This window comes from Centruroides sculpturatus, unplaced genomic scaffold, assembly GCF_000671375.1.
Source record: "Centruroides sculpturatus isolate CEXI.00-Female unplaced genomic scaffold, Cexi_2.0 scaffold815, whole genome shotgun sequence".
Lineage (NCBI taxonomy): Eukaryota > Metazoa > Arthropoda > Arachnida > Scorpiones > Buthidae > Centruroides > Centruroides sculpturatus.
In genome coordinates this window covers 168,287-181,101 of record NW_019385019.1, presented here as the reverse complement: position 1 = coordinate 181,101, position 12,815 = coordinate 168,287, and the positions used below count along the sequence as shown (strand labels likewise).

The window sequence follows — 12,815 nt, the reverse complement described above, 5'->3', positions numbered from 1 at the left end:
TCAATAAAAATATTCTAAAAAGAATCGATGGAGTCAGATAATCTATTTTTTTACCGTACTGTACTATTCTTTAGTACACGGAAAACTGCTAGTTTTCCATTCGTTTCTGACTTTTGGAGGCTTAATAAGTCCCGAGTCCGTAGACTGGTATAAAAAATTAAAAAAGGTAAACAGGTTAACAAGGAAAATATACTTTTATTTTTATGTAAATATATACTTCACCCCAAGTGCAACACATTTTTAACAATGTCTCCGACACCACCTATAAATTGGAGAATTGATTGGCAACTATTAGTGATGTCATGAAAGTGTGTTTAGACTTTGTTATAGGAGTTGTTGGTATGATATGATGATACAATGTTTCTTTTTCAGCACTTGCTATATTCAAAACACATTTTCTTATACAGTACTTCTTTTCTTGATACTCGAAACACTTTTTAAAACATTACAAGTGATTCTAACATTCTGATCAATTGTATTTGATAGCTTAAGACTTTTCTCATATATTGTTTTATTGTTTTTCTTGTATAATGTTTTTGAAGTTTTGGGATGTAATTATATATTTTTTCTTATATAAACATTGGCTGAAAGACATGTAGAGAGGACAAGTTTTATGTAGTTTGGATGTTAAATCAAGAGACATTCTACTGGGAAAACATTAAGCGGGAGATGCCTATAATTTTTATTTTTTGACTTGATGAAATTGGTCAAATTGGTATATGCTTAAAAGTGTTTCTTTATTAGAAAAGTGTTAGAAAAAAAATTGTTAGAAATTTCCTAATGCAAATGCTCTTTAAAAATTGAACCACTAATGCTCTAATCAAAGAAGTAATTTCAGTGATTAATATTTAAAGATTCTGTAATTTTAAGTATTAAAATTAAAGTATTTGAAGTATTAAAATATTAATTTATTAAATATATTTAAATTGCATTTTTTTTTCAGCTGGAGGTGTTGGTAAAAGTGCCTTGACAATACAGTTGATTCAGAATCAGTAAGTTTGTAAAAATATTAGTAGTTATAATTACTAGTAGAACTTTTACTGATCTTTAATATTATGATAAGGGCTGTCCATAAATTACTTCTGCATTTTTCTTGAAATTTTTACTCCGCCTTTCCCTCTTGACCCAGTTTGTCAAAGTTTCCATAACCTCTTCCCCTCTTCAGATGTCCAACAACACTTGACTCCTCTTAAAACTTCTATCATTTTATAAATGATAGATACTGTAAGTTGAAACAAAACAGAGAAAATTTCAAAATAAATATAATCTTCTTTCCTAGGGTTTATCCCACATTGGGCAGAGTTTTCTTGTTTACATGCATTCCTCCATTTTACCCAATCTAGTGCATCTTTTGGTGAAATTCCCATTGTTTCCATATCTTGTGTAATTTACACAAACCACCATTTTTTGGGGGACATCCACAAGGTCTAGTTTACCCCAGCCATTGTGTTGTTGTCACTGCACATAATGTAGGCATATGTATAGTTCAGCTTCTTGCATCTTGTCCTTAATCGACCTAACTCCTATTTCTTTTCTGATGTCATCTTAGCATTCTCATTTCCATGGTTTGTAACACATCATGTTTCTTTATGACAGGCCAGTATCCTGACTGATACATTGCTACTGATTGGATGACTGACTTGTAAATTTTTGCCTTAAGATGCATTGGCTTTTTTTTTTTATCTCAAAGCACTCTGGTTACCTCTCTCCATTTCAATGCTGCCATTTCATCCAGACAGCATTCAATCATGCACAAATGTCTGGTGTTATTTTGCTATCTGTTGAGCTAAGGGAGCCTAAGTATTTTTTATTTTGTAGTAATTATAATTTCTTGGCCATCTATTGGGATTTTTCTATTTGTTTGTATGCTACATCCTAAATATTCAGTTTTCTGGATGTTTAATCCTTCCAGTTTGGACATCATTTATGGACAATCCTATAGACAAAAACATTATTTAATATTAAATTCTTTTAAAAACAGTTGTTTTTTTTTTTATTAGCATTGGCATTAACTTTGGCCTTGACTCATGATATAATTATGCACTGTTTAATGTTTATGGTTTTTATAAATATCCTTTTCCTTAAAATGATAAACTAAGTTTTCATTGTTTATGCATACAAAAAAAAATAGGAAAATGATTGAAGAGAATAAAGAATGAATACAATACAATACAATTATTGGTGATTATTGTAATTGATTTAATGTAAACCTTACAGTAAGAAAATATTTTCTTCAAATTTGAGTAAACTTATGTCATATTGTATGAAAGAAACATAAACTGCTGTTTCAGATAGTTAAAATTTTTTGTTTAAAAAATATCTGAAACAGCAGTTTACGTTTCTTTGTATCAATTGGCTCCATATTTTATTCAAATGAAAGTATTATAGGTTTGACTTATTTAACTGTAGAGTAAATACAGTTAAATAAGTCAAACCTATATTAGTTTGATTAAACCTTCGAGCTGTTTCACATCTTATTGTCATGTTGAATAATTAATGATAAATAAATTTGAATAACTTGTAAGCAAAATAATTTATAATAATTTTAAACAGATTTTGTGTAACCTTAAAATTTTTTGTTTAAAATAAACTTTCCAATTTAATAAATTAATAAAATATTATGTATGCTTAATATTGTATTATATGTCACACAAGTATATATTTCTATTTCTTAAGAAAAAATTGTCTTAATAAAATTATTTTTAATTTCTTTTTTTTTATACATGTAGTAAACAATTATGAAATTAAATTTAAAGTAATGGTATATAATATACAGTACATCAGATATATAATTTAGATGAAAGGTGCTTCTATGCAAGTGTTTTTCTTAAACTGTCATATAAAAAATCAAACCTTATATAATTAGCCTACACTAAATTTATAACCGCTTCTATATTATATTAATTCATAATGATTCTCACTCACAGTCAGATTAAGCAGCTGCATTACAAGTACTCTTATATATTCTTTTGTCTTTGATAACAATTGGAAACATTTGGATTCATACCTTTTATTGTTAAGAAGGTTATAGTCAACATAAATTATTAAACTTTTCTGGAAATTAGCATATTAATTTTTTGAAAATGTTTAATCTAGAGAAGAAAAAGAAGGAAAGAACTAAGAATCTAAGTAACATTCAATGAAATTAATGAGATTATTTCAGTTTCAAGAACACTACTAGTATATTTTGATTCTAAGACATACTATGAATTTGAAATCAAATTTTTAAGATATTTTTTAATGGAAGAAAAAATTTTTGAATAATTAATTTTATGAAGTTTTGTTATGTAATAAGTTAGAAAAACAATATAAATGCTATGTGGAAAAATAAGGAAAATTATAAAGGCTTTGAAATAGCTAATTTCTCACAGCTCTATTTCCATGTATTTACAATAACTTTTTAATGCTGCATTATAATGTTATCTTGAAGAATATTTTAAATGTTTAATTTATTTTTTTTAAAAAAGGAGATTAAATTGAATGATCATTATGAGTAAAACTCATTTGAACAGGTTAATTGTTAAGCAGTATAACCAAAAATTTATTATTAGAGTATAATGCATCATGTGTTCTATATGCAATGTCATTTGATTGTTGTTTTCAACTGTAAATGTAAGATGCAGTGGATTCTGAGGGGCATCTTTATTTTAGACAAGTAAAAGTTAATAATTTTAAAAATAAGGAAGTGGATAGCATTATCATATAAGGACAAACTAATAACATAATAATGAAGTAGATATTAATAGAAGGTAGTACGGTAGTTAGTTTATGAAGTAAACAACTAAGTCCTTAATTACAGGGTAGCTGTATTCTTATTAGTTTTAATTTTGTAATCCTTTATATCAGGTATAGTATTTCATACAGCAAAAAAAAATATTCAATGCACATTTAACCATGCACAATTTATTATTCAGTTTTCTCTTCTACATATGCATTTCGGGCTGATGTAAATTCTCAGATTCCCTCTTCAAATTATATGGCGCTGAAGCAAAGTAGCTGAATCTGGCATCACCTAGATGCCAGGTATGAAATTGGTTTTCTTTTTTCCCCTCTCTTCTGGTGCCAAAAATATTTTCTACTTTTTAAAATAATAATCAAGAGAAAAAAGAATTTATAATTTCTTTTAGCTTTTGGTTTAACAACTCTGATATATCACTTCACACTTAAATGGCAAATATTGTCTCATCATCATTTTGTGTGATTTGAAAAGTTATTTAAAATTTGTTTTTGTTAATGAATTTAATTTTATTCAACTTTATTTAGTAAATTAATTCAAGATACTGTGTTATATTTTAGAGATTTTTGTTGTCTGTTAAGTAGGATTACCTTAGTAGTTAAAGGCAAAATACAGACAGATTAGCATTAAAGGTACTCAAATAGCAAGGCAAAATAAAGAAATTTATTCATATTTTTCATTCTAGTAAATATAGGCATATAATATAAAGTTTCAATTTACACTTTGGGCACAGAATGCAGTTTTAAATATAAGAAAACTATTTTATCACTTAGATAACAAGTACTATCAAATCAGAAAATCATTATAATGAATGTGCTCATGTTCTCTAAGCAACAGAGCCATTACATTTGCTTATACACTGTTGCCACCTAGCCAACAAACACAATAATAATCAAAGCACCTTTTGTCAAATTTAAATCTAAGTGGTTATGATTCAATTACACAGGTCTGCAAGTAAAAAACTGCATAGGATTTTTATACATTTTCTTATAGATTTCAACTTGGTAAAAATGAAAAAAATACCAAAAAAATTCCATCTAGTCAATTTCTTTTTATTACACTCAAATTGTTGTTTGTATTTAGCATAAAATTCCTAGTTAACTTAAAATTTAGTATTCTTTTTTTTTTTTATTTAAAAAATGGCCTTAAAACAAAGAGTTCTCACATTAATTCTAACAATTATAGCTGGACTTGGCAATAAATAAATAAAATTGTTAATGGTTGAAGGAGTTGTGGTAGGGGGAGGTGAGTTAAGTAGTTTTAGCATTAGGAGGAAGATTGCATGATTGTATAGAAACAGGTTAAAAGTTGTTAGGGAGTAATATTACTGGTGAGGTTGAGCATGTTTCGACGTGTTATCTGGGATACTAGGAATAAATATAAACAATTTGCTGTTGGATTAGAACATGTTTCAACAAGCTAAATAAGTTCAGTATCTCTCTGGCCATCTAATACCACACTTAGTTTATATCCAGCATTCGAACACTACTGTGCTTGTATTTTTATTTCTGAATATGGCTCGCAGAGGTTGTGTAATTTTTCCCGACAGCTTCTGTTATGTTTGTGGTAAATACATAGTGAAAAGTCAACATCCCCTTTATCTGATGCCCTCTTTTTGAAAACAATAGGAGAAAAGGAAAAAGAAGCATGGACTCTTTCAAGAATGTAGTGCATACGTTTTTGGGGAATATACCCTGACTACAAAACCATTGTATAGGCCTAATGCATGCTGGCAGCGTATGAAGCTCAAGGATGCAAGATGAGCTTAAAAGTTTATTTCTTACACACCCATATTGACTATTTTCCCAAAAACCTGGGAGGCTACAGTAAAGAACAGTGTGAAAGATTTCACCAGGATGTCCATGATATCGAGAGATGTTACAAAGGAAAATGGGATGTCAATATGTTAGCTGACTATTGTTGGATGCTTATTGAGAAACCAGAGAAGGAAATTAGAAACAAGTTCGGAGAAGTATTAAAGAGAAGGAGAAAAGGTGTCATAAGAAAACAGAGTAGACCTAAAATTGTATATAAGTATCAGAAACAATTTTTTGATTAGTTGTAAGAAAATATAATATAGTTCATTATAGTTCATTGTAATAAATAAGAGTTTTTATTAAAAATTTGTTTTTATTTTGCAAATGATGGGATGTTATGAAAGTCATTTTTAGAATCTATGATCTTTAAAACATATAATTCAGCAAAAATATCCCATGCAGCTGAAAAAATTTTTTTGCAGACCTGTGTTATTAACTGTGTGATCAGTTGAAAAGTATAGACATTTTGGTTATTTTCTTCTAAGTATGGTATGGGACATGGACAGAGTCTTTAAAATACGGACTGTCCATACTAAATACAGATGTATTGTAACCCTACTGTTAAGCCTTAATATTCTAAATTATATGAATTTGGCCTAGACACTGAAATTCATTAATATGAACTTTTGATAAAGTGAACTAAATACTGTTTCCCTAGTGATTTGTATTAATTTGAGTTGACTGAATACAATCTAACTTAGTTAGAAAAGACTGCTGTTTAATATTATTAAAGAAATATTATCAGATGTCATTTTATTTGTTTTTATTGGAGTGAATTAGATTTGTTGCTGTACTTCTATGCAAGTTTTTAAATTTTATCATTGACTAATGTGTGTGAGTGATTCTCATTTTTGTATCTATCAGAACTTGTTATGAAAAATCGAGTCATAACAATGGATGAGAAGGAATGAATGTTTTGCATCATGCTAGATAAGAGATTCACAAACTACTACAGTAGTGGTCATACAGCAGTGTGTTAGGCATTTTTGAGTGATATAAGTGTTTTTATATGGACAAAATGCATCAACAATCATTCAGATAAAATATTTTAGTCAATGAATCCTTCAAAGTAAGGTAGTGGTTTAGGTCACAACTATCATCAACGGGGTTAATGATAAACAGATTCAGTCTGATGATATGTAAAATTTCTCAACATAATTAATTGAAGAAAAAAATGTTGAACTATTTATCAAATTTTTGCTTGTTTTGAATGAAAGTTAGAGTTAATTGATTTTAAAATGAACATACAAATTTTTTACTAATATATTAGCAATAGGGATTGTACAAAAAATGAAATAAAACAGAATCCATTTATTATAATCACTGATATCTGTCTAATGATACCGGGATTATGATATTCTTAAACGTATAAATTAAAATACACTTATAGAACTTTGTATATTTTACAGTTTTAGTGATAGCTTAAAAATTACCTATTTACCTAATGATGATAACTCTTTTTTCTGCTATTAGGACTCGACATGTGGATGATATTTGTTGTTATCAGTTATCCTTATTAGTCTTAACCTATTAAACAGTAATGTTTAAAACACTGGTTAAGACTGATTAGATGTTGACAGTGTAGAGGTTTAAATTGCTGACATTTATTGCTTTGATTACACACTGGCTGCTGTTAAAGATAATACTATTTAAAAAAAAAAGAAGTAAACAACTGACAAACAATACTAAATGAATTACTATTAATTAATAATAATGATAACTATAATTAATAAACCTTTGTTATACAAAGATTTATTAATTATAGTTATCATTATTATTAATTTTTTATTATTTTAACCCAGATTTTTAATATCAGTCAATAAAACTCCACTTTCCACTAATAGTTTTATTCACTTATCCCACTTAATATTGTCAGTCACTAATTATTATCAATATAACTGTAAACTAGTCCTCAAATGATTATAATAAGTGGATTCTATTATGTATGTATGTCAGCATTTCATATATTTGACTCTTATTGCTTATACTTCATATATAAAGTAATCATTCATCATTTCTTATTAACATATCAGAATAAAGACTGATGTAAAAAAAAGCCTAGTGTCTACTTGTGCACCTAGTTGTGTGCTAAAAACTAACAATTAACATATCATTTTTAAAATCAACTTTCATTAAAGAAAAAAATTCCAGTTCTTCCTATATCTGTAATGTAAAAAGAGAGAGATGAAACTTTAACATGACGTGTTTAATGTTTTATTTGTTCCAGTTTAATTATTTGTGATGTCTAATTTAAAATATTGTTGAAAATGAATTTATTTCATCTTTTAAAGTTTATTTTAAACATAAAAACAGTGGAAAAGGATATAAATTTAAACTTCCTATACAATAGAATGTTTTTTTTTGCATATACTGTGTGTGTGTGTGTGTAATTTATATTTTAAACTTATTATTTAATTAATAACTAATATTTGTATTGTTTGATATTTTATTCATATATTGAAATATTTTCAGCTTTGTAGATGAATATGATCCCACAATAGGTATGTATAATGAATTAGAATTTGTAACTATATACAAATATATGTTTTAAAAATATTCAATGGTATTTTTAATATTCTTTAGAGGATTCATATAGGAAACAAGTTGTCATTGATGGAGAAACTTGTTTGCTTGACATCCTTGATACAGCTGGTCAAGAAGAGTATAGGTATAATTTTTAAAATTGGCATTTTATTTGAATATGTAATTACAACTTTTTTCTCCTATTTCATAAATATTTGAGACTTGGATTTGTAGTGGCCAAAACTGATTTATTTAGCTACACAATAATAATACATTAATGTTCATAAGTATATATGGACATTATAAATTATATATATAAACTTTGGACTTTAATGTTGTTTTTACTTATAAAATGATGAAAATAAACAGAAATTATAACGGATTATTACGCCTTTTTGTCCTTTTTTAACACTATTTATAATTTATTTTGTATACTAGTACATTTTATATATTAACAGGACTTATTATACTGTTAAAATGGATGCAGATATTTAGTCTTACAGTTTAAAAATAATGTTCTTTATTAAGTTCACCTGAACACATACACTTCAAACATGTGTTTCGGACTTGTTCGTCCCTCCTCAGCAGGCCTTTAAACAACACTTTCTATAAATAACAATAATAAAATATTTTACAGTACAATCAACTGCTGAGGAGGGATGAACAAGTCCGAAACACATGTTTGAAGTGTATGTGTTCAGGTGAACTTAATAAAGAACATTATTTTTAAACTGTAAGACTAAATATCTGCATCCATTTTAACAGTATAATAAGTCCTGTTAATATATAAAATGTACTAGGATACAAAATAAATTATAAATAGTAGAAATTATAACAGGTTTTTCAAAAACTAGCTCCATTAATTATTTAATATGATCACACATCATAAATCAGTCTATAAACTTTTATCTGGAACTATTTTAAGAATTATTCTATTAACATTATGCATCAGTGAGTATTTGAAGGGTTACAAGTGTTGTCCATAAAGCAAAGAACATTTAGGCTTCCTGTTCATCAATTTATGCCAAAGAGGATGACAATAAATTCAAAAATGTACTGTACCTATACAAACATCTCAAAGCCCAATATTTTATAATGAAACCAAACAATAGCCAGATTTAAATCAGGTTACTTTACTGCTATTATTAATAATTAAATACTGAGTAATTTTTTTCAGAATATTCTAAATTATTTAATAAATATTTTTTAAAATTAAGAGATGGTGCCTAGTGCCTACTTCTAATACCAAATTACTCGGTATTTAACTATTAATAGTAGTGATAAAGTAGCCCAATTTGCATCCAGCAATCATTTGATTTCATTCAAAAGTGTACCGTGTGAAATGGTTCTGATGGACAATCCAAAACAAGTGTTATGGCATGTTATTGAGTGTTGTGCTGTTACATGATAACATAGGCCTGTTATCTCTGTGTCAAAAGTTTGATTAGAAATTTTCAAGCATCTAACGTACAATTCTAATCTGGCCCCAGCACTTGTTTTTTAAAATGAAAGATTGTTTTTGGGGGACAGTCATTTTGAAGGCAATGAAGGAAAAGATGATGTCACTAATTGGCTAAAAGAACAAGTGGCAGACAACTGTGATAAAGGTATCCAAAGACTAATGTTGCACTGTGATAAATGCTTAAATGTTAGTGGTATAGAAAAATAAAATCTTGTAGTGAGTACTCAAAGTAATAAATAAAAATTAAATTATCTCTTTTTTACAAAAAAAAAAAGTATTTTTTTTGTTGTAAAAAGAGAGATGAAGCTATTTTTATTAAAAAGAGAAAGAAGTTTTGTTTATTTTAAATTATGTACAACCTAAACTGCAGATTAATAAATCTGTTGTTACAGATTTGCAAGAATATTATAATAAACAGAAAAAAATACAATCTAATTAAATATTAAGATAAAACTTTATAAACTTTATTTCAGATTTATATCGAAAAATGTGTTACAGTTTTATACAGTAAAATTATAGTAACTAAATGAAATGACATGCCATTCAAACCATATTTTACCAACTCCTGATTAGGGTTTTTCAATTCTGAGTACTTGGACTTATTGAGCCTTTTTGTTTTTACTTGCACTCGATACTCAAACTAAAACTTGATGAGTATGAGTCCAAAATTTGTACATTTTAGCAGCATTATCAGTAAGTCATTGATCATTGAAGCATTTTTAGTAAAGATAAATCATTACTTCTGTTTTATCTTTGCATAGTAGTAAAGATAAAACAAAACTAGAAAGTTTGTGTAAATACAACTAGCTTTGTTTTCTGATGATATCTACAATATTGACATTACAGTCGGTTTGAGACTTTTCAGTGCAGAAAGTTGAAAATTGTCCAAATCATTAATAAAATTCAGAATATAGTTGAATATTTTTCCCAAATTGGTAATATTGTTTACAAAATATGAGTACTCTTTTTTCAAAGATTTAAAAGAAAATGCAGATAGATGTAAAAAATGCTAAAGAAATCAAAAGTTTGGAAATTCTTCAAGTAGTCATAAGCTTGACGGCCAAACAGCTGAGGTAGTTAAGGCATCAGCTTATTGCTCTGGATACCACAAATGAGATCAGGACAGGCAATTTTTCTTGGAAGGTCTGATCTGGATAAGTTGGGCTTTGTTCCTCATCAACCAATTCCCATTACGGGCCTGGTCGAACACACAATGGCTCTGAAAAAATTACTCTTAGTGCAACAGGGTAAAAAGAATAAGAAAAATTAAACTTCATTAAAATAAATAAAAAGTGAAATATTATGCATATTTTTAGCAAGTCTTTAAATATTTAGTTGATTTGTTACCGTTAAAGCTTGGAAACTTGTTAATCTGCAGATTACCTAGCTAATCTGCAGATTAACTAGCCTGATCCGTTAAAGTTGCTAAAATTGTTCTATTTCTCAAATTACCTAGCTAATCTGCAGATTAACTAGGGTAATCCGTTAAAGTTGCTAAAATTGTTCTATTTCTCAAATTACCTAGGTAATGTGCAGATTATCTAGGTAATCTGCAAATTACCTACTAGGAACTCGGTAAAGTGAAAATAAAATCTTTGCTGAAACAACAGCAACGTTTCTGTACACTTAAATTAACATAATGTTCTTTATTTAATTTTCGATATCTAAAGAATCAAGTTAATACAATCAAACAATCGACAAATTAGTTGATAGAATCAATCATCAACCAATTAAAAAAACATACAAAAAATCAAACGATTTAAAATATTAATACAATTAGGGAAATTATTATATAGATAACCACCTATGGAATTTCGGGACTTTGAGTATCTATCTGAACTGAGGGGACCGAGACGACTTCAACGATACCCTACTTTTGGACCGGAGACGAAAAATAATAAAGTTATCATACTTTTTCTGGTGATCGCATGATATAATTGTGCAGTTAATGTTACCTATGGTGAGTAAAATGGCGGCTCGTCTCTGATTCCAGCAAAGAGAAGAAAGGAAACAGTGGTGACGCACGTTCTGTCCTAACCTAATCTATTTTAATAAATTACCATAATTATTACCAACCAAATTATTAGAATAGGTTAGGTTAGGTTTGAACGTGCTTCCCCACTGTTTCCTGTTTCCTTTCTTCTCTTTGCTGGAATCAGAGACGAGCCACCATTTTACCCACCATAGGTAACATTATCCAATTGTGCTTACTTATTAGTGCAGTCTAAAGATTGGTGACACTTTGAATTTCATAGCAATTGGTTTCTGCGACAAGCACACCTATTTGTGGTAAAGATCTTATTTTCACTTTACCGAGTGCCTAGTAGGTAATGTGTGGATTACCTAGATACTCTGCATATTATCTAGGTAATTTGAGAAATGGAACAATTTTCACAACTTTAACAGATCACGCTAGTTAATCTGCAGATTAGCTAGGTAATCTGCAGATTAACAAGTTTCGAGCTTTAGCGGTAACAGATTCATTTCTGTTTAAAATATCTTGTTTCATATAATACAATGTAGTGGTTCATTTAGTGCTCATTTGAAATGTCACGAAAAAGTGTTATTATAAACAATTTGATAATTGTAATTAAAAGAATTATTTGCTAAAAAATATGAATTTTAATTAGTTAATTGTTTTTGCTAAATGTATGAAGTATTGATATATATGTATAATCAAATAAAAAGTAATTGAACTAGACAAAAATACTTTATTTAGTTAAAAATACATTCAAACGGCAAAAAATCTATATATTGTAGATAAATTCAGTAAGCATGAACCAATGTTTATAGTATTTAAACACACAAATTTGGAGTCTTAAAATACTGAGTTTTGCTAAACCCTGATGTAGATAAATAACTTCTTTTGTTGCTAGATATAAATTTTGGTTATATTTTTCTCATAAATTCATAAACATTTTATAGTATTTAAATTTTTGTTCTTTACTGAGTTTCATACTATTCCATTCCATTCTACCTTTAGATTGCTGTGCTAATTTTATTTAAAACAGTAATTCTACCTTTTGCAATACCATATTTTGTTTGTTTGTTTTTGATTTTTATGGAAGTTTGATATGAGAATGCTTCAGTTTAATAGTGTCTTTTCTATATACAAACATCTCCAAACCGATATATAATATAGCTACAACCAACAGACTGCCGAAAATCTATCGGGCTAGTTTTATGCTAATTATTAAATAAATTACGTAATCAATTTGGTACTAGAGGTAAGCGTTAGGCGCCATCTCTTATTAATATTAATAATTATAAATAATTT

The 12,815-nt window shown here is 27.9% G+C and overlaps 1 protein-coding gene across 2 annotated transcripts in view; it reads left to right on the top strand.

The window, feature by feature from the left end:
• LOC111633508 (GTPase HRas) overlaps positions 1-12,815 on the top strand; it is an 87,293-nt gene that overhangs the window by 54,489 nt on the left and 19,989 nt on the right. For both annotated transcript variants that reach the window (XM_023378091.1, XM_023378090.1), the window contains exons 3-4: positions 8,026-8,054; positions 8,137-8,221. In XM_023378091.1, coding sequence (XP_023233859.1) covers positions 8,026-8,054; positions 8,137-8,221 — 114 coding nt within the window. The remainder of the gene's footprint in view (positions 1-8,025; positions 8,055-8,136; positions 8,222-12,815) is intronic.